Source organism: Malaclemys terrapin, chromosome 9, assembly GCF_027887155.1.
Source record: "Malaclemys terrapin pileata isolate rMalTer1 chromosome 9, rMalTer1.hap1, whole genome shotgun sequence".
Lineage (NCBI taxonomy): Eukaryota > Metazoa > Chordata > Testudines > Emydidae > Malaclemys > Malaclemys terrapin.
Genome location: NC_071513.1, coordinates 16,908,150 through 16,929,410, shown reverse-complemented (window position 1 = coordinate 16,929,410; position 21,261 = coordinate 16,908,150). Strand labels below are relative to the sequence as shown.

General features: G+C 43.0%; 1 protein-coding gene across 1 annotated transcript in view; it reads left to right on the top strand.

The window, feature by feature from the left end:
* Positions 1 to 9,750, top strand: part of SMARCA1 (SWI/SNF related, matrix associated, actin dependent regulator of chromatin, subfamily a, member 1) — a 64,974-nt gene extending 55,224 nt beyond the window's left edge. Inside the window, exons 23-24 of the mRNA XM_054039460.1 lie at positions 7,464 to 7,574; positions 9,078 to 9,750. Of these exons, the coding sequence (XP_053895435.1) occupies positions 7,464 to 7,574; positions 9,078 to 9,149 (183 nt within the window). The 3' untranslated portion in view covers positions 9,150 to 9,750. The remainder of the gene's footprint in view (positions 1 to 7,463; positions 7,575 to 9,077) is intronic.
* The last annotated feature ends 11,511 nt before the right edge of the window (positions 9,751 to 21,261 follow it).

Genomic DNA, 21,261 nt, shown 5'->3' with positions numbered 1-21,261 from the left:
AAAAAAATTCCGAATGGCCATCTTTGCTGTCAGAAACGTGGAGCCTGCACAGCTCGGCACTATTGTCCTAAACGTTGCAAACACAGGACGCATGCTCCTCCAGTATTTGAAGAGGCGTAAGAAGAACTGAATCAGTGGGGAACCTGAGGATTTCTCGGAGGGCAGATTGCTGTGGGACATGAGAGTCAATTCAAGGTTGGTTGGTGGGATTCACTGAGCAGCTGCAGGTGGAGTGCTGCTTCTGGGCCCGAGAAACGAGTGCTGACTGGTGGGATTGTATTGTGATGCAGGCTTGGGATGACTAGCAGTGGCTGCAGAACTTTCAGATGCGCAAGGCTACATTCCTGGATCTATCTGTCTGCGCTGAAGGGATGGGGTGAGCTCAGGGACACCAGGATGAGAGCTGCACTGCCAGTGGAGAAGCCAGTAACGATTGCACAGTGGAAACTTGCAATGCCAGATTGCTACTGGTCAGTGGAAAATCAAATTGGAGTTGGATATTCCACTGCTGGGGCCATTGCCATGCAAGTGTGTCTTCTGCTATGCAGGACTGTGACTCAGCAATGTGCAGGATGTAGTGGTTGGATTTGCAGCAATGGGGTTCCTGACTTGTGGTGGAGCAATAGATGGCATACATATCCCTATTTTGGCATTAGACAACCTTGCCCCACATAGTGCATCAACAGAAAGGGCTACTTTTCTATGGTTATGCAGGCGTTGATACACTGGGGACACTTCACCAACATTGGTGTTGGCTGGTCAGGGAAGATACCTGACACTTGCATCTTTAAGAACGGAGGAATATTCAGAAAACTACAAGCAGAGACTTTCTTTCACGATTCATGAATTACTATTGGTGATGTTAAAGTGCCAATAGTGAACCTGGGGGGACTCCTTGCTCCCCTGGCTCATGAAGCTATACACCAGACACCTAACAGCACTAAGGAGAAAGATTCAGCTACCCTCTCACCAGAGGCAGAATGACAGTTAAATGTGCTTTTTGGTAGATGCTGGTGGTGTTTACTCACAAGATTGGATCTCAGTGGGGGGAAAAATCCCAATAGTTGTAGCTGCCTGTTATAATATCCCTGAAGCAAAAGGGAACAAGCTGCTGCAGGAGTGGAGATGGAGTGGCTGTCTACTGAGTTTGAAAAGCCAGACACAAGGGCTATTAGAAGCACTAACACAGAGCTATCTGTCTCAGGTAGGCTTTGAAAGAGCTCTTTAACAGTGAGCCACAGTAATGTGTTCTGATGGACTGTGCTCTACCTGGCCCAGCTATTTTGGGGCCTATTAGGAATTTGTGTGGTGCTATGCATGAATAGAACACTGTCAATGCACCTATTAATTTTGTGGCGTTTGCTTCACACTTATGCTTATTATGCTGTCATTGATCCTATGAGTTGTCACACTATATATTAAGGAGTCAGTGGGTGCTTTCAAAACTGCTAGGCACCCTGCAGCATCTTTGTGAATTAATAAAGATGAATGATTTTCCAAATAGTAGAATTTTATTCGGTAACAAAATGAGTGCAAAGAAAAATCTGTGTAGTTTAAAAACTTAATAAATGACTGGAACAGAACTTAACAAGGGGAAAGAACTCTTATGTACATTTTACATACAGTGACCTGTGAAAGCCACAGGTTCGGTATGTGTATTACTTCTGGGGGAATTCTGTGCCAAAAAGTTGTAAAATTCTGTGCATGGTATTTTAAAATTCTGCATATTTTATTTGTCAAAATAACACAATATAATCACACCAATTTTAATTATTTTGGTAATTTATTTCAAAATACCCTGTCAGCAAGTAGGTCTGTAACCACACCGACGACAAAAAAGATTCAGGAAATGTGTTTTGACAAATACATTCCTTACTAGGCATCTTAATACAGAACTTTAAGTAATTAATTTAAACTACAGTGCAGAAACTTATTTCCTGCACCCCTCAGAAGTAGTGCAAAGGCTTGGGGGGGACTCGGGTAATGGAGGAGCTGAGGGAAGGGAAGTAATTGCTGGGAAGGAGACTGGATGTGAACTTGGAGGGTTGTTGGGTGGGAAAGGTATGGAACAGGCGTGTGTTTTGGTTTTTTTGGGGGGGGGGAGGGGAGTTGGTTAGGGAGCCTCCCCTATGCAGACCCTGGCTGACCCCTAGCCTTTCTCATTTAGTCAGGCACATCTGCCCCATCCCCATGTGTTCCTGCACCACCCTGTCCTCATGTGGCTCTGTGCCCCCACTCAGCCACTCTCCTGCCCCCGTTCCCATGTGTTCCTGTGCCCCCACTTGGCCACCTGCCTCCAGTAGCTGAGAGGGCAGCAACTTATACCCTTCATTCTGTCCTTCCCACAGGACCTGTTGGGTGGGTGTGAAGCAGTGGAGGCAGCTGAGTCCCTTTTCTTCTCTTGAATAGGTGGAAGAAGATGCACACATGGAAGGATACCTTCCCTGCACAGATTGGGTGGGAGGGAACAAGCCCCCAACCCCAGTATTTTGAATCCGTGGTAGGGCCTGATGCTACTGGCCAACCTGCCACTGATTACAGTGGTGTTAGGTTGGGAAAATACTGTTGAATGCTGTTTTTAAAGTCTCCCTCTCTCTCCTTTAGCATTTTAACTTGACCGTCTCAACAGAAACCCACCTCCTTGGAGCCAGGGACGATTATACATAACTTAGAGCATCTATGAGATTGCTATAAATAACAGGGTTCTGGAGCCGTAAAGGTGGCATAAGCAACACCCCCAATTGTGCTGAGGGTTTGTTTTATGGATAGAAGTGAGAGGCAGCTCACCCTCCCTTATGTGCACATCTGGAAACTCTGGGAGGGATTTATGCCTATTTGAGTGTAAATGTTCTAGAAGCTCCCTCTGGGGAGCGTATCCCAATGTTGAACATTTACTCACAGTTACACCAATGGCACAACGTAGCCCAAAGATAGCACGTAACAAAGAACTGGTGGTCAGAAGATTTTTCTTCTGATTGTATGAATTCTGGTGGGTTTTTTTTTACATATCTTTCTAGTCAAATATTTAATTTTCCCCTCTTGTAACCTTTATATATGAACAGTTTATACTAAGTAAATGTTTGTGTTTGATACCCACAAAGTAGAAGTGATTAAATGGTAACAATTTAACGTTGGCAGCTCAGTAGAATGTAACTCTTTCCATTGCAGTATCAAAGAGGGTAGAAGTCCAAATGAAGTGATTCCCCCTTGGGATTATGAACATTGCTTTGAAGTATCTCACTTCAATGCAGTTCTTAGCAGGAGCTTGATTCAATGTCTGACGTTGAGGTTGTATCGTCTGTTAAAGTCAGGTTGAGGCACACAAATGTGGTATGCAATTCCTTTGCCCTTTGTCATTCACTTGACCCTGACTTTCATAGAGAAGTTATTCAGACCTTCTGTCACTCAGACTTAGGCAGTCTTAGTGTCTAGGATTTTCAGTGCACAGGAAATGTAATGTGGAGTCTTTAATCTCTTTGAATAAGTCTCCCAAGTTTACTGATATTTTCTGTGCTTGTTGTATTGCAGCTTTATGACTACTGATTGATATAGAAAGGGGGGTATTGCTTATATTCATAGTGACCCATCTACTTCAAAAAGTTCAAAAAGTAGTGCTCAGTCCAAGCATAATGACATGCACTGAAGTTGGCATAGTCTTTTTAAGTTTCCTATTGTCTGTACATGTTTAAAAGATTATTTAGCTGCCTTTTCTAGGTAGACTGAAGAAACTGCAAAAGAGGCTATGTGACAGAAAAAGTACTATAAGTGGTCCAAACCCCTTCCCAAATGCTTATCTTCATGTATTTCCTACTTGATAATTGAGTTTGTTCAATAAAAGCCATGTGCACAGGTCTGCAGACTCCAGTTAGTTCTGCCATATGAGAGCAGTAAGGCAATGTAGTATCATGGCATACTTTTAAAAATAACTCAAAATACCTACATAGATACTGCATTGCAGAAAGATTTCCAGATTGGTAGATCTATTTTGTGTACATTATTTCTAAGATGAGGCTTCAGTTCTTTTCCCATTTTTCTTGTTTTGTATTTAAAAATTGTGAATGAATGTAATGCCCTCAAAATGAGGGATTCATCATGCTGGTTTGAGGCAGGCATAGCATGGGGAGGACTGTGCATAATTACCCATAGCTTAAATCCCCACTCCCCAGATATACCATACCATACCATTGCAATTCCACTCCTGTGCCAGTCATGTAAAATCTAGCAGTTTAGTGATAGGAACATCCAGAGATTTGACTAATAAACCCCCATGTCCCTTGAGAGCTGGGTTATTTTCCTATGTTTAGAATAATTAGCACAATAATCTGCAGCTTCTTTTCAATTGTATAAACCACTGGAGGTAATTTGCATTGCTGTATATGAGGACTTTGAGAAAGTACTAGTTTCTGCAGGAGGTAATGAGATTCCTCTCCCCCACCCCACCAAATGATTGATAAACAGATGAATAAGCAGTAACTACTTTCGGTGCACACAGAATCCAGTCACTGCTCCTCTGTGAGGAACGAAAGCTGACCAGCAGCACTCTTCTTAGGAGAATCTTTTTGCTTCAGAAGATTCCACCAAGTACAGAGAACCTTCCCCCACCAGAAGAATAGAAGGGTTGTTACAAATTGCTCTGTCTGAAATGGCTATCTATTGGATACAGAAGGCCTTGGGAAGTGCTGGGAGCCAGGATGCTGCTGCAGAGGCTAACATGGGGGGTTTCCCTCCCTTTTTCATAAATCAGCAGGCTTCCACAAACTTCTGACAGTATCCACAGGAAAAAGGTAAAACCCTCAGTGTTGGCTGCTTCACATTCTGATACCACAGATATACTCAAATGTTGTTGGCCTCTCTTCTGCCATCTGACCGTATCCGTTGTTGCCTTGCATCTGGAGCTGGCAAGCTACCTCAACAAGATCTTCAGTGAAGCCATTTCCTCTGCAGTTGCTATTGGCCTCGGCCCCCTTCTGCTCAGCCTAACCACAGAAGTCAGTTCCCCTGTAGACACAGGAAGGCCAAAAACAGTTCGTCACCATGGGAAATGCCCTGTTCTTATGTTAAGAAACTTGACGGGCTGCTTTCTCCCTTTCCATGGAGTGGCTGCCTTCAGGAACTCTGTTCTGAACATTGGGTTATCAGTCTCCCATTCAGGGAGGCAGCTTTCCTGCTGGTGATATGAAAAAAACCCCACAGTAAATATTAAAACTAAAAGTAAAGTCAGCAAGACTCTTTTAGGCTTTGTCAGAAGATCATATATAATTTTTTTAAATCTAATTCTTGTGGGTCTATGTATTACATTAATTACTAATTGGGCCAGGAAGATCTTTGGGAGGCCTGTATTCCAGAACATGCAAACCTCTGATTGTCCCTTACCCCACTTATTCATTGGGGGCAGAATGACCTCTTTCACCCCAACTTTTTTTTTTTGAGTGGGAAATCGAGACATCAGAGAATAGATTATTTCCATTGTTAGTATAGAATTTCTCTCTCCTCTGTGAAGCTTAAGAAATGTTTTCACCTTATCTGTCGGATTCTTCCCCGTCCCCCACAAATGTAATAAACAAGAGCATCCAGCTCCTCCGCGAAAGTGTAGACAGGTATTTTTTTGTCTATTTTTAGTGCCAAAGCGTTCAAGAGGCTTCAGGGCAGTCTTACATCTCAAATGGCTAAACTGCTTTTAGAAGAACAAACAATTCCATTTAGAATAGCTTGAGTCTGAGTAACAGCTGTAAAAAAGGGAGCTTTATTTTTAGCATCCATAGGTCTTGTAGACACATCTCCATATCCCCATGCTTCATATCTTTTTTTTTTTGTTTGATAGTTCTGATCAACAGCCAGTGCGTTTTTGTACAGAGACCATCCTTTCAGTCTTGCCACAGCTCTGTGAATTTAAAGATTCTAACCAAAGTAGCAGCTACCATCCATAAGGATTCAAGGGGTTCATGGTGTGTTATATTTAGATAATTGGCTGGTAAAATCCAAATCTCTGATGAAAGCCCAGATTGAGGCTGTGTGCGCTCTCTGGGTTTACTGTTGCAGTAAACTGACTTTACTGTCTCAAATCTTCACATGAGTGCTGTAGATCTATCTGGGAGCTCAGTTCAGTACTGGAGAAGGCTATGTGCATTGTCTACAGAAAGCTTTAGAAAATTTGCAGTAACAATTAGAATGTTCTTTGACATACAGGAGACTAAATCAGATAAATCTTTAGCTATTTGGCTTAATTGCTCCTTTTGCTAAATTTAGTACATTAGTCCTAGCTTAGTGAATCTTTGCTTTTTCTCTCCACTTTCACACTGAAACCAAAACTTGGCTTTGCAGGAGAACCTAGCTTTCCATTGCAGGGAATGTCAGAAAATCTCTGGTGTGAGTCCTCCACTCTTCCTCTAGGAAGTTTCACTAACAGATCACAATTTGACCTTGTAACCCAGTATCTTTTGTATGGGGAACCCTCATGAACCAGATGTTTGCGCAGGTCAAGGGGCCAAAGAGAAATTAACACTGTGATCTGTAAAATGGGGATAATAATGCTTGCTTTTCCCCACGCTTTGGCTATTTAGACTGTAATCTCTTGCCACAACAGCCCCCTCCTTACTTCACTTAATGAGCTGGCTTTCCTGTCTCTTACCATATCGCCTCACCTTCAAAAACCTACATACATAATTCCCTTATTCCTGCATCTTTCAGCTGATGTCATGTTTTTCATAAGTTTGGAACAGTGTCTTGCTTCCTATCTTGGAAGCCCCCAATCAAATCTTCTGTCTTAACCTTCCTTGGACCCATTTCTGTTATGAATCCTTCATTCCTTTCTCCTCTTACCAGAAATCTCTTCGCTGTTATAAATGACGTCCTGTTTCTTGTCTCCTGTTTACCTTCTCTGTTTTAAACTGTAAGCCCTTAAGAGCAGGGGACACGGTGTCATATAAACTTATTACATAAACTTTTTAATAATAATCAATTAGTACTTCTGCTCAGATATTCTACCACTGCTTAATGTCAGTTAATATTTTTCATTTCCTAACCCCTTGTGCTAATGCTTACAGAGCACTGTACTGCTGATATGGGAACATATAGCAAGAAACTGCCACATTCATGTATGTGAGACGCATAGGGACACATTACTTCTTGGGTATCTATAGAAATACTGTTCAAATCACAACCATGACCAGCACCTTTTGCTGTATCTAGATGCTTTTAAATGAACAATAAAGGGTGAGGGTATCAAAACTGCTCACTCCCATTTAGGCACTTAAATGAAGTGGCCAGATATTCAAGAATGCTCAGGACCCAGCAACTCCCATAATTGATGGGACCTGAGCACTTCGGATAATCTGGTTCATATTGTTGGAATCGAGCACCTTTGAAAATGCCTCAGGATGGTTTGAAATCCTTAGTGACTTTCAGTGTATATAGTGATGCAGTCTGTGCTGCAGAATTTAATGTTTGATTATTACCCTTCTTAGGAATTCCAAAGACGCTGCAATACTCTCATATCATTGATAGAAAAAGAAAATATGGAAATTGAGGAAAAAGAGAGAGCTGAAAAGAAGAAAAGAGGAACAAAAGTTCCAGCGGTAAATTTATCAGCATTTACTTACCTCTTAATGGGGCATGATTCAACATTTTTATTGATTTGTCTAGTTAAAATGAAGTGCAAAGTAAGGTAATTGTAACCTCCCTTTCTTCAAAACGAAAGTGTTAGTTGGCCGAGAAAGAGATTACATGCATACCATAGGTGTCCATCTCTGTCTCCCTGGAGATGTGGGTAATAACTCTCTTGAAGATCAGAACTTCAACTCTTTGATTCCCTTTAAAGGGTTTCCATATAGGTAGCATAGAGATACCTGTCTTCTGAGTGTGATGAATTCCTTGAGAAAATATTCCCCCTCCCGACACCCCAACAAGATGTAAGTAGATAGTGTTACATAAACTTTAACCTCACATTGTTATCCAGCCTCTAAAACAGCATTTTTCAAACTTTGGGTCTCGACCCAGTTCTCGGTCGCAGCATGTCAGGCACTGGGTCGCTCTGGTCAGCACCGCCGATCGGGATGTTAAAAGTCCCATCAGCAGTACTGACCAGCTAAGGCAGGCTAGTGCCTACCTGTTTCGACACCGTGCTGCGGCCAGGAAGCAGCCAGCAGCGGGTCCGTCTTATAGGCGGGGGGCCACAGGGCTCTGCACGCTACCCCCGCCCCGAGCACAGACTCCACACTCCTACGGGGGAGGGGAGGCGGTGCCTGTGGGCAAGAGTCGTGCAAAGCCGCTTGCATGCTTCTGCCAAGGAGCCAGATTTGCTGCTGGTCACTTCAAGGGCGCAGCACGGTCCGCGGTGCCAGGACAGGCGGGAAGCCTGCCTCTGCACCGCTGACCGGGAGCTGCCGGAGGTAAGTCTGCGCCCCAAGCCCATGCCCTAATCCCTTGGCACAGCCCTGAGCCCCCCAAAACCTGGAACCCCTTCCTGCACCCCAACCCCTCAGCCCCACCCCACAGTGTGCATCCCCAGCCCAGAGCCTCCCTCCCAAACCCAGAGCCCCTCATTTCTGGCACCACCACCACACCCCCAACCCTGTGCCCCAGTCCTGAACCCCTTCCACACCCCAGACCCCTCATCCCCGCTCCGTTGGGTCATGGGCATCAACAATTTTCTTCAACTGGGTCCCCAGAGAAAATGTTTGAAAACCACTGCTCTAAAATACTAGTTACGGGAGGAAGATACTTGATAAGTAATGAATTAAATAGTTCTTCAGATGAATTAAATAGAACAAGCAAAGCCACATACACAAACCAGGGGCCTAATCCTGCTACCTTTGTTCATGATGTGTAATACTGAACCAATAAAACTCTTTGTGGAGTAAGATACTGCTGATCATGAAAAAGTGTGGCAGAATCAGGCCCTTGTGCTTATTTTAACTTTAACTTTTTTTCAGGGGGTTCTCTTTTGCCCTCTGTTGTGCACTATGAATATGAATGGTTGAAATATACATTGCATAGTAAATTAGAACCTCTGTCTTCAGATTGAATAGTCATGTCCTTCATATTTTCCAACATTTGAAAAACTGTTTGTTTTTCTTTAGTCACAGAAAAGAAAAGCAGATTCAGCAACAGAGAGCTCTGGGAAGAAGGATGCTAAGAAAGTGAAGTCGTAAAGTGGAGAAACTGAATGCTAAATATAAAACTGCCAGTTTTTCTTTCTATCTACAAATGTTAATTGCCAGCTTCTGTGTTCATGGTACTCTCAGAAAAATCTCATGGTTTAATTTTTGCAAATTTTGTATATTATACAATGCCTTTCTTTACTTAAATAATGTGTAGCTTTATATTTTATGCATTCCAGTACGTTAGTGCTGTGGTTTTCAACCTGTGGTCCGCAGCCCCTTGGGGTCTCCAGACTAAGGGGTCTTTGAAAGTTTGTCTTTACCATAGAACAGTGGTTTTCAATCTGTGGTCCACGGAGCTCGGGGAGCAGACTTCCAAAGGGGTCCGCACCTCCATTCGAAATTTTTTCGGGGTCCGCAAATGAAAAAAGGTTGAAAACCACTGCTTTAGTGTATCGTATTTTGTGAATTACATGTCTTCAGCAAAATTCACTCAGTCCTTGTTCTTTGAAGCTCGTGCTGAGCTTTTAGCTTTTATATGTTTTATATGCTGCTGCTTTAAAAGAGAACCTAGATTCTATAGCTGTATTGTTGTTTCATACTTTAAATTTATATGGCTGTGGGAAATTAAAGTGATTTGAGGAGAAATATACTCTTACCCTTTTTGTTTGTGTGTTTTGCATTGTGTATCAGCTCCACCTGCTTTGTAGTATGTGAACATTAGCGTAACAACTGGTCAGCCAGATACTTGTTTCTAAAGTATTAGGATAGGATCAAGATATGGAGCAGGAAAAATTATAAAAACTAGCATTTATGCTTGCTGTCAACATTACATTTAAATTGTTGTCTGAAATATTCAGGAGGGAAGACATGGCAGAAAAATATCGGTAAAAAATATTTTTCTGTGTGCTCAGGCCCTGATTCAGCAAGGTACTTAAGAGCATGCATAACTTTAAGCATGTGAGTAATCCCACAGATTCCTGTGTGACTACAAGCATGCTTATGTGCGTTGCTGGATCAAGGTCTATTGCAGTAATTCTTTTCTACTAAGCTGTACTGGTTACTACATTAAGGACTTGTTCAGGAATGAAGTAACTTAGCTGCATGTTGGTGGGCTGGTTTGCTGTCCAGCTGCAGAATCAAGCTGACAAATCCTGTTTATGATAAAGCAGTTGCTTGCGCCCTCTACCCTAGTTTCAACACATCAGGCACTAGGAAACAACAGGGGTAACACTCCTCTTCAGCGTTTCCATTTGGATGAATGGGCAAGAGTCCTGAACACACTTTCTGTGGTGTATATGCCTGGCCTTTTTCAAGATGGCTCACAGTCTCTGGTCATATTGGATTCCTTTGTCATTCCTAGATTAGCAGAGAGCAATGGGAGTTAGGCACCTAAAGATCTTTGAGGCTCTGGGCCTACTGCCTTTCTTTAATTTCCCAAAGGCTGTCACTATTTGGTTTCTAATATGGACTCAGTGTAGTGAGAGATGCCCGTATAACTTTGTCTTGATTAAGGCAATGTACTTTACTCAGTGCTACTTTAGAAGAGGACTACTAAGTGTAGAATGCAGCAGCTTCACTCTTGCGTGGGTGGAGCCAATAGACATCTGAACTGATTGGTTTTGTTTATGGGTAAAATTCAGGGTTTGTAAAGTTCTGTGATACAGGACACAGTTGTGTAAAGATACTGATTCTCCACCCATATGCCTTTGTGGAATTTACCATCAACTGGGTTGCCCTTGCTGTCAGTTCATCTCTCCAAGGCTGATGACAAGGACTTCTCAGCAAAGGCACAGCACCTCTCTCTGCCACAACCTGAGTTTGAGACAATTCAGGATAAAATGTGTGTTGTTTTTTGGTTAAGCTTTTGGAAGTTTATTGGTTTCATTCATGTTTGGGAGTAGGACATGAGTCAATTACTGAGTCTTGTATGTTGTAAGATTTGCACTTTTTAAATCTATTTATTGATGTAAAATGCCCAGATCATCACCTCATTATTATGATGAGGCATTAATACCAAAGACAGCTTTGTGATGGTTGTCAATCTATATTTGTAATGTAACCCAAATGGGCCCCATAAGATAAGGGCTCTAAGACAAGGAGAATAGCTTTTCAAATAAACTTCGCTTTATGCTAGACAGCTAGAGCAACTAACATCCTACTTCCACCAGCTTTTTTCCCCAGGCCAGGAATGAACAAGGTGGGCTGAAAAATGGTTATGTAACAACATACAAATAATCTTGAGGCATCACTATGAACAGTCTTAGGGAGCAAGACACCTCCTTTACATTAGCTCTCCAGCTCCCATGTCACAACTTTATTGCCTCAAGCTATAAAAACAAGTAGACAACGGGGAGGGAGGGGAAGGAAATGATCTGAAGAATCAATTGAATCTTTGGTGAATTAAGTGGCTAATTAATGTTTTTAGTCTTGCAAGGAGAAAGATATACTTTTTCTTCATTTTATTGCATAGAGTCATAGACTTTAAGGTCAGAAGGGACCATTATGATCATCTAGTCTGACCTCCTGCACAACGCAGACCTCAGAATCTCACCCACCCACTCCCGCAACAAACCCTTAACCTATGTCTGAGCCACTGAAGTTCTCAAATCATGGTTTAACGACTTCAAGGTGCAGAGAATCCTCCAGCAAGTGACCCGTGCCCCATGCTGCAGAGGAAGGTGAAAAACCCCCAAGGCCTCTGCCAATCTGCCCTGGAGGAAAATTCCTTCCCGACCCCAAATATGGCGATCAGCTAAACCCTGAGCATGTGGGCAAGACTCACCAGCCAGACACGCAGGAAAGAATTCTCTGTAGTAACTCAGATCCCACCCCATCTAACATCCCATCACAGGCCATTAGGCATATTTACCGCTATCACATATACCATCCCCTCCATAAACTTATCAAGCTTAGTCTTGAAGCCAGATATGTCTTTTGCCCCCACTGCTCCCCTTGGAAGGCTGTTCCAGAACTGCACTCCTCTGATGGTTAGAAACCTTTGTCTAATTTCAAGTCTAAACTTCCTGATGGCCAGTTTATATCCATTTGTTCTTGTGTCTGCATTGGTACTGAGCTCAAATAATTCCTCTCCCTCCCTGGTATTTATCCCTCTGATATATTTATAGAGAGCAATCCTATCTCCCCTCAGCCTTCTTTTGCTTAGGCTAAACAAGCCAAGCTCTTTGAGTCTCCTTTCATAATACAGGTTTTCCATTGCTCGGATCATCCTAGTAGCCCTTCCCTGTACTTGTTCCAGTTTGAATTCAGCCTTCTTAAACATGGGAGACCAGAACTGCACACACTATTCCAGATGAGGTCTCACCAGTGTCTTGTATAAAGGTACTAACACCTCCTTATCTCTACTGGAAATACCTCGCCTAATGCATCCCAAGACGGCATTTGGTTTTTTCACAGCCATATCACATTGACGACTCATAGTCATCCTGTGATCAACCAATACTCTGAGGTCCTTCTCCTCCTCTGTTGCTTCTAACTGATGAGTCCCTAGTTTATAACAAAAAATCTTGTTGTTAATCCCTAAATACATGTCCTTGCACTTTTTACTATTAAATTTCATCCTGTTACTATTACTCCAGTTTACAAGGTCATCCAGATCTTCCTGTATGATATCCCGGTCCTTCTCTGTATTGGCAATATCTCCCAGCTTTGTGTCATCTACAGACTTTATTAGCACACTCCCACTTTTTGTGCCAAGGTCAGTAATAAAAAGATTTAAATAAGATTGGTCCCAAAACCGATCCCTGAGGAACTCCACAAGTAACCTCCCTCCAGCCTAACAGTTCACCTTTCAGTATGACCCATTGTAGTCTCCCCTTTAACCAGTTCCTTATCCACCTTTCAATTTTCATATTTTCAGATTTGTTACCTTCTCAAAGAAGGAGATCAGGTTGGTTTGGCATGATCTACCTTTTGTAAAACCATGTTGTATTTTGTCCCAATTACCGTGGACCTCCATGTCCTTAACTACTTTCTCCTTCAAAATTTTTTCCAAGACCTTGCATACTACAGATGTCAAACTGACAGGCCTGTCGTTACCCAGATCACTTTTTCCCCCCCTTTCTTAAAAATAGGAACTATGTTAGCAATTCTCCAGTCATACGGTACAACTCCTGAGTTTACAGATTCATTAAAAATATTTGCTAATGGGCTTGCATTTTCATGTGCCAGTTCCTTTAATATTCTTGGATGAAGATTATCTGGGCCCCCCGATTTAGTCCCATTAAGCTGTTCGAGTTTGGCTTCTACCTTGGATGTGGTAATATCTACCTCCATATCCTCATTCCCATTTGTCATCCTGCCATTATCCCTAAGCTCCTCATTAAAGACTGAGGCAAAGTATTTGTTTAGATATTGGGCCATACCTAGATTATCCTTAACCTCCACTCCATTCTCAGTGTTTAGCGGTTCCACTTCTTCTTTCTTTGTTTTCTTCTTATTTATATGGCTATATAACCTTTTACTATTGGTTTTAATTCCCTTTGCAAGGTCCAACTCTACATGGCTTTTGGTCTTTCTCGCTTTATCCCTACATATTCTGACTTCAAGACGGTAGCTTTCCTTGCTGATCCCTTCCATCTTCCACTCCTTATAGGCTTTCTGCTTTTTCTTAATCATCTCTCTGAGATGCTTGCTCATCCAGCTTGGTCTACAACTCCTGCCTATGAATTTTTTTTCCCCTTTCTTGGGATGCAGGCTTCTGATAGTTTCTGCAACTTTGACTTGAAATAATTCCAGGTCTCCTCTGCCTTTAGATCCACAAGTTCTTCAGTCCAATCCACTTCCCTAACTAATTTCCTTAATTTTTTCTTAAATTAACCCTTTCGAAATCAAAAACCCTAGTCACAGATCTATTTTTGTTTATCCTTCCATTTAGTTTGAACTGAATTAGCTCATGATCGCTCGAACCAAGGTTGTCCCCTACAACCATTTCTTGTATGAGGTCTTCACTACTCACCAAAACCGAATCTAAAATGGCATCTCCTCTTGTTGGTTCAACAACTACTTGGTGAAGGAATCCATCAGCTATCGCATCCAGGAAAATCTGAGCCCTATTATTACTAGCACTTGTCCTCCAGTCTATATCTGGGAAGTTAGTCTCCCATGATCATACAATTCCCATTAGTATTTACTTCATTAAAAACGTTAAAGAGATTTCTATCCATATGCAAATCAGATCGCGGTGGTCTGTAGCACACCCCAAGCACTATCCCAGGGGAGGTTCTAGTACAGAGGTGGGCAAACAACGGCCCACAATGCTCTGGGCGGCGGGAGCTCCTGGGGCAGCGCCGCTGCAGAGACCGGCCTGACCCGGTGCTCTGAGCTGTGCGGTGTGCCGCTAGCCACTGGTGCTCCATTCCATCACTTCTTATTTCTTTACTCATCATTGATATACAATGCTACTCCACCACCTTTGCCTTTATTTCTGTCTTTCCTAAACAGCACATACCCTTCAATACCTGTACTCCAATTATGACTGCTATTCCACCATGTTTGTTATCCCTCTAATATCTGGTTTCACTTCCTGCACCATTAACTCTAGTTCCTCCATTTTGTTACCTAGGCTCCTTGCATTAGTGTACAAACATCTTGATTTTTGCTGTTTGGCTTAGCTCACATTCTTTACCCGATTAGGCACAGACATTCTACTGCCAGTGTCACCTATTAGACTGGTATCTACAGTACCCTTCCTTCTTATGTCCATTCTCCTACCCATGTCTGTTTCCCTTTTTACTTCCTTTTCTTCCCTCTCAATGTTAAAATCAGGCGTGGAGATTACCTGGACATCTCCCAACCATCTCCCCCAAATTCCTAGTTTAAAGCTCTCTTAATCAGTTGTGCCAGCCTGCATCCTAGAAGTCTATTTCCCTCCCTACTCAGGTGAAGTCCATCCTGAGAGAACAGTCCTCTGTCCATGAATGCCTCCCAATGGCCATACATCCCAAAGCCCTCCTTATAGCACCACTGCCTGAGCCATCTACTGATCATCATAATCTTTTCACACCTTTGTTGCCTTCTCTAGGAACAGGCAGAATCCCACTGAAGATCACCTGAGCCTTAATTTCCTTGAGTGTCTTCCACAGCCTGGCATAGTCTCCCTTGATATGTTCCAGCGAGACTCTAGCCGTATCATTTGTTCCCAAATGAAGGACAATCAGTGGATTCTTTCCCGCTCCCGTTAAGATCCTCTTCAGCCTCAGGTCCACATCCCGTATCTTAGCACCCGGCAGACAACACACCCTTCTGTTCTCTGGATCAGCTCTGGTTACAGGCCTGTCTATTCTTCTCATTAAGAGGTCCCCAATCATGTAGACCTGCCTTTTCCTGGTGATGGTGCGATTCTCCAGTCTATCCCGTTTCCGTTGGCTGCAAGTCCTCTCGATTCCTCTCGATCTGCTTTGTTTCATTTATATATATTTTTGCATGGCCAATTTCATGGTGCATTATTGGTTGGCAAACTGTCAGACACTTGAGATAATACTAATATCTGGAACTCTTCTCGCTCCTTTATATCGTGGTCTTGACATCACTTGCCACATGAGGCGAGGCTATGCACTCTTTTTTGACTGATGTAGTATACCAGCTGAATGGCCCAAGATCGTGCAGTTGTTCTAGAGATTATCTTCCTGATCAGACAACACAGTTTCTCTGAAGAATGATAGTTGCTCCAAGGAAGGAACTTTGTTCTCTATTGTGTTTTGTAGTTCCTGGTTAGACTAAATGTGCTGTTGAACCACAGTCCTTGAGAACACTTGTGTATTATAAACTAGTTCCTCAGCAAACTGAGTGTCCCATCCATCATGTCCCACAGTGATAACTAAAGAAAATTGCTAACAGCTGCTGGTCAGGATTAAAGTAAAATGGATCCTTTTTTTTTCTTTTTCTTTTGTTGTAGTTGCAGAGGTGTACACAATATGCACCTAGCAATATCTAAATCATGTGCTGCAGGGACTCAAATTTAGATGGACCGAATTAAAGGAATCTTCCTACTTTTAACTAGTATTTTCTTAAAAAAAAAAAAATACTGAATATGAATAACTTGCATTACATCCAGTTCTTACGAGGAGCATTTGAAAATTCTGAGCCCTTAGATCAAATTAAATAAGTGGTGTAATAGAGAAACGAGGCAGTGCCATATGAGGTGTTTCAGGAATGACTTCAGGTCTCCCACTGAGCAGACATCTGGAGTGAGTTTGTGTGTGTGTGTGTGTGTGTGTGTGTGTGTTATGGAGGTGCTAGTCTTTGGGAAAGGAATATAAATGCTGCAATTTTTAGCACCTTCTACAGCTCAGGTTATTCATGTGACATGGGAGAGTGGAGCACAGGAAAGGTCCAGCATGTATATTTCTGGAAGAGAAAAGAACAGACCTAATGTTTTAAACTGGGTATACTGAATCCTTGAGTTCGTTTTGCTTTTGGTCTTAGGTTAGGGATTTCAACAACAAAAATGTCACCCAACCAATAAATACATCATGTGAAAATTCAAGCTTTTGTATTACTGCAAAACAAAGAGAGAAGAAATAGCATTCCTTCTGTACTGACAATTGTATAGTATTGTGAATTCTTGCTATCCCTATTTGCATTAGTAGATATACGTATCAGCTAGGAAGTTTCTCTTGTGATGAATTAGCATTGCTGGTCTGATTTGGTGTTAATGCTACATAGAACGACAAATAAGAATTCAGTTCTCCTTGAAATGTGGAGTGAGTGGTACAGTATAAGCAAATTAATCAGAACCCCTTCAGTGCCGTGATGGAAGTAACCTTTGGGCAACATGCTGTGGCAATTTTTCATTTCCTGCAGTGCTTTGTCAAGATGGACAGTGTCTATTCACAGGATTGTACAAAGGCTCTTTCTGCAGATATATGCTGCTTGTCCATGTGCAATGAAAGGATTAAGTAAATTCACTGATCACTAAATAATTCCAAAGCTATAAAAAAGACATGGACCTTACATGCTGATAAGGCATCTGAAATTTTGCAGCCTGCAGTGGATTCTGCAGAATGCAAAATCACAGCTACATATTGGTTTAGACATTGGTCCTGGTTTTCCACAGACTATGGGCTTGCACCTGCTAGGAGCTGAGCACTCTGGTCCCCATCCAGGAAAACACTGAAGCATGTGAATAGTCACAATGACATTAATGAATTTACTCATGCTTAAAGATAAGCATGTACAGAAGTGTTTTGCCAGATTGGGGCCAGAGTGTTCAGTATTTTGCAGAGTCAAACTCTAAAGAAGGGACCCATTCCTGATGAAAGACATAAGGCTTGTCTCCATGGTGTGGCAATGCTCACCAGAACGGTGTAAATTTTAGAGTACTGTAAAGTGTTACTCTCTAATGGTCCCTTGTAGACCTTGTTGACATGTTAAAAGGTACCTCATGCGACTTGATGTAGTCCAGTACTATGTTAATATGCAGCTAGGACCTTTTAGAGCAGTGGTTCTCAAAGCCAGTCTGCCACTTGTTCAGGGAAAGCCCCTGGTGGGCCGAGCCGGTTTGTGTACCTGCCACGTCTGCAGGTTCGGCAAATCGTGGCTCCCAGTAGTCGCAGTTCGCCGCTCCAGGCCAATGGGGGCTGTGGGAAGCTGCTCTGGCTGACGGACATACTGGCCGCTGCTTCCCGCAGCCCCATTGGCCTGGAGCGGCGAACCATGGCCAGTGGGAGCCGCGATCGGCCAAACCTGCGGACGCAGCAGGTAGACAAATTGGCCTGGCCCGCCAGGGGCTTTCCCTGAACAAGCAGCGGACCGGCTTTGAGAACCACTGTTTTAGAGTGCATCAGGGTCTACATGGGGCAGTCAGCGCACAAAACTTAGGAGTGCTCTATGGTTGACGCCCTTCTGGTGTGCACTGCTGCACTATATAGATAAGCCCTTGTGCTGAACTCAGTTTATCTGTTCTGATGTGCACCATATTCTTTGAGTACACATGCATAATATCCATACTTTCATATTAGAATTAATAGGAGGAATATGCTGCAATGTTGACTCAGATATTTCTATGTACAGAGTAGTTCCAATTCAGGTTTGTCTCCTAAAATGTTTATAGTATCTGATATTTTTTGTTTATATGAAATCTGAAGTTCCACTATATATACCACTAGGGGCTTTCAGCCAGAGTTCTAAGAATGACTAAATATTTTAAATCTATTTTTTTAATTAATGTATTAACACGAATACAAGTACTTGTGATAGATGCTGGTTTGCCAGCCTTTGAAAATGAAGTACCTGCTTTATTCATTGAACAGATCCAGTTTCCTCAAAGGCAATTTAAGACAAGCTTTCCTATGTGTCCTTTTCAATGCTCCTCTTCTGAATGAGCGCACCTCTAGAGAGCAGTAAGTGATTAATGCGTTTAGCCTCCACTAATATCATTTCAGGAGAAAGCAAATCGTACTCATTCAAGGACTGATCCCAAAGCTCATTGAATCAAAGGCAGGACTCCGATTTTAGAAGATGACACCGTACATGGTGCCTTTTTGGATTTACAAATATATTTTTATTTTTGCTACTTTCAGTTATTGGAAATTTCTCCCCTACATAATAAATACCCTTATTTATTTTGAATCAGTGGATATTTTAATTCATTAAAGTAACCCTAAGAACATCACACTATTTAATATAGGTGCTGACCTTTCAGTCTTTACAGCAATGGGAATTTTGCCTAAAGTTTAGGCCTTAAATCCTCACAGCAAAAGTTGTGAACTGTTGAGTTTATATAACCAGATGAGGCAAAATATGGCACGTACAGATTGCCATCAGATTTCATGCAACTTTTCCAAGGGTATTTCCATGTCTTTAATAAATGATCAGTCTATGGTTTTAAATAATCATAACATTTAGTCTCTCTTGCTGAAGCACTGACTCTAACATAATTTGGGGTCCTTGAAGAAGTTTAATCTAGTAAATTTTTAATGAGGTGTCAGTCAAACTGAGGGACGGTTATAAAGCATTCTCATTTTACAGTAAAGTCCTCAACATAGTAAATGATAGCATTGGTAAACCGTATGCTTTCTGTACATATTTATCTGTATGTTAATAGGTAGTTTCATTATGTACTGTGTATAAAATTTGACCATTTAGCTAGTATTATCCTGTATTCTTTTATTAAATTAGGAGAATACTTGGTGACTGGGACTGCTGATTAGCACCTTTCACAAGGCCAAAGTGGAATATTTAATTTTAGGCACCTAAATCCATATTTTGATAAAGAGATGATCAGATTTTCAGAGGTGTTGAACACTTAGAGCCCCCATTAGCTTCCATGCAAGTGAAGAATAGTTATCAAAATGCATCTGTGAAAACAGACCACTTTTTCAAGTGCTAAAAATTGGCTTGATGCTCCCAGGTTTGAAAATTTATGTCCCTAGGGCATGATCTAGCCCAGGGGTCGGCAAACTACGGCCTGCAGGCCACATCCAGCCCATCAGACCATTTAATCTGTCTCTCAGCTCCTGCTGGGGACCTGGGTTGGGGGTTTGCCCCGCTTCTGTGCTCCAGCCGGGGAGCTGGGTCAGGGGTTTGCCCTGCTCTGTGCAGCTCTCAGGAAGCAGCTGGCATGACCTCCCCTTCTAGGATGACTAGACAGCAAGTGTGAAAAATTGGGATGGGGTGAGGGGTAATAGGAGCCCATACTTTATATTTAAAAAAAAAAAAAAAAAAAAAAAGCCCCAAATATCGGGACATCTGGTCACCCTATCCCTTCTGTCTCTTATGTTGTACGCGGCGGCGTGGCCAGGTGGCTCTGCACGCTGCCCTGTCCGCAGGCACCGCCCCCGCAGCTCCCATTGGCCATTGTTCCCAGCCAATGGGAGCTGCAGGGGTGGCGTCTGAGGACGGGGCAGTGCGCAGAGCCGCCTGGCCATGCCTTGGAACTGGAGAGGGGACATGCTTCCGGGAGCTGCCCAGAGCCTCCACCCCTGAGGCGCCCCCCCCCCCACGCCTCAATCCCCTACCACAGCCCTGATCCGCCCCCCCCCACTGCCCTCCACCTCAATTCTAGCCCAGAGCCCCCTCTTGTACCCAAGCCCCTTATCCTCAGCCCCACCCCAGAGCCCTCACCCCACCCCGTGCCCCAACAGCCAGTCCCATCCCTGATCCCTCTCCCGTCCTCTGAATCCCTCGGTCCCAGCCTAGAGCCCCCTCCTGTACCCCAAACCCATCATTCCGAGCCCTCAACCCCCCCCGCACCCCAACCCGGAGCCTCCTCCTGCACCCTGAACTCCTCATTTCTGCCCCCACCCCAAAGCCTGCACCCCCAGCTGGAGCCCTCACCCTCCTCCCGCACTCCTACCCCCAATTTCGTGAGCGTTCATGGCCTGCCATACCCTGCTGTGGCCCGCAGGCCAAAAAGTTTGCCAACCCCTGATCTAGCCTATTAAAGTCTATAGGAATCTCTCCATTTCCTTTAATAGGCTGTAGAGCAGACTTTTTTTGTTTTTAAATACTAAGTACAAAAGGAGCAGGAGCCCTCACTGAAATAATGGGTTGGTCTCAATGCAGGTCCTATTCATTACACAGAAACCGCCACAAGTGGTACCTTCGTTGGCATTTTGAGCAGAAGGGCAAAAGGTTGAAACTGGGAAACAATTACTCATCCCCAGGTCAGGGCTGGGGCACACATGGGGAAACGTGCTGTGTGACTGCCTGTGCTCTAGTTGGTCTGTGGAGTGAGGACTTCACGCTGTATTTTTAAAGAGCACTAAATTCAACTGAAATTTAAAGTACTTAAAACGAAAGTACTTTGCTTCAGATAAGTGCAGCTACTGTTGAAGACACTGAGAGATGCGTCCATTCATATCTTAAGGCAGAATCTAGCCCTTAAACTTCAAGACCCTGGTGGTTTGTTTAGACAATTAAATACATTTTTGCTTTTTTTGGGTAAGCTGCTGTAGTTTCTCTTTTACCAGTGCAGGCCTGAGGATGTGGCTGATTTTCATGACATTGCTGGATTTGGGCATAGGGAATATGTTCAACACCCACATCACATCACAGCAATGCTAAAATGCTCTGTGTATTTGCCTAGATTCCTGTGTCTAGGCAACTGTATGGCACAATGCAGATTTCTCCTCAAAATCTGCAAGTCGCTTTCACTAGGGAATGGTAACTTCCAATGTCTACTTACCAGAGCTCATACAAA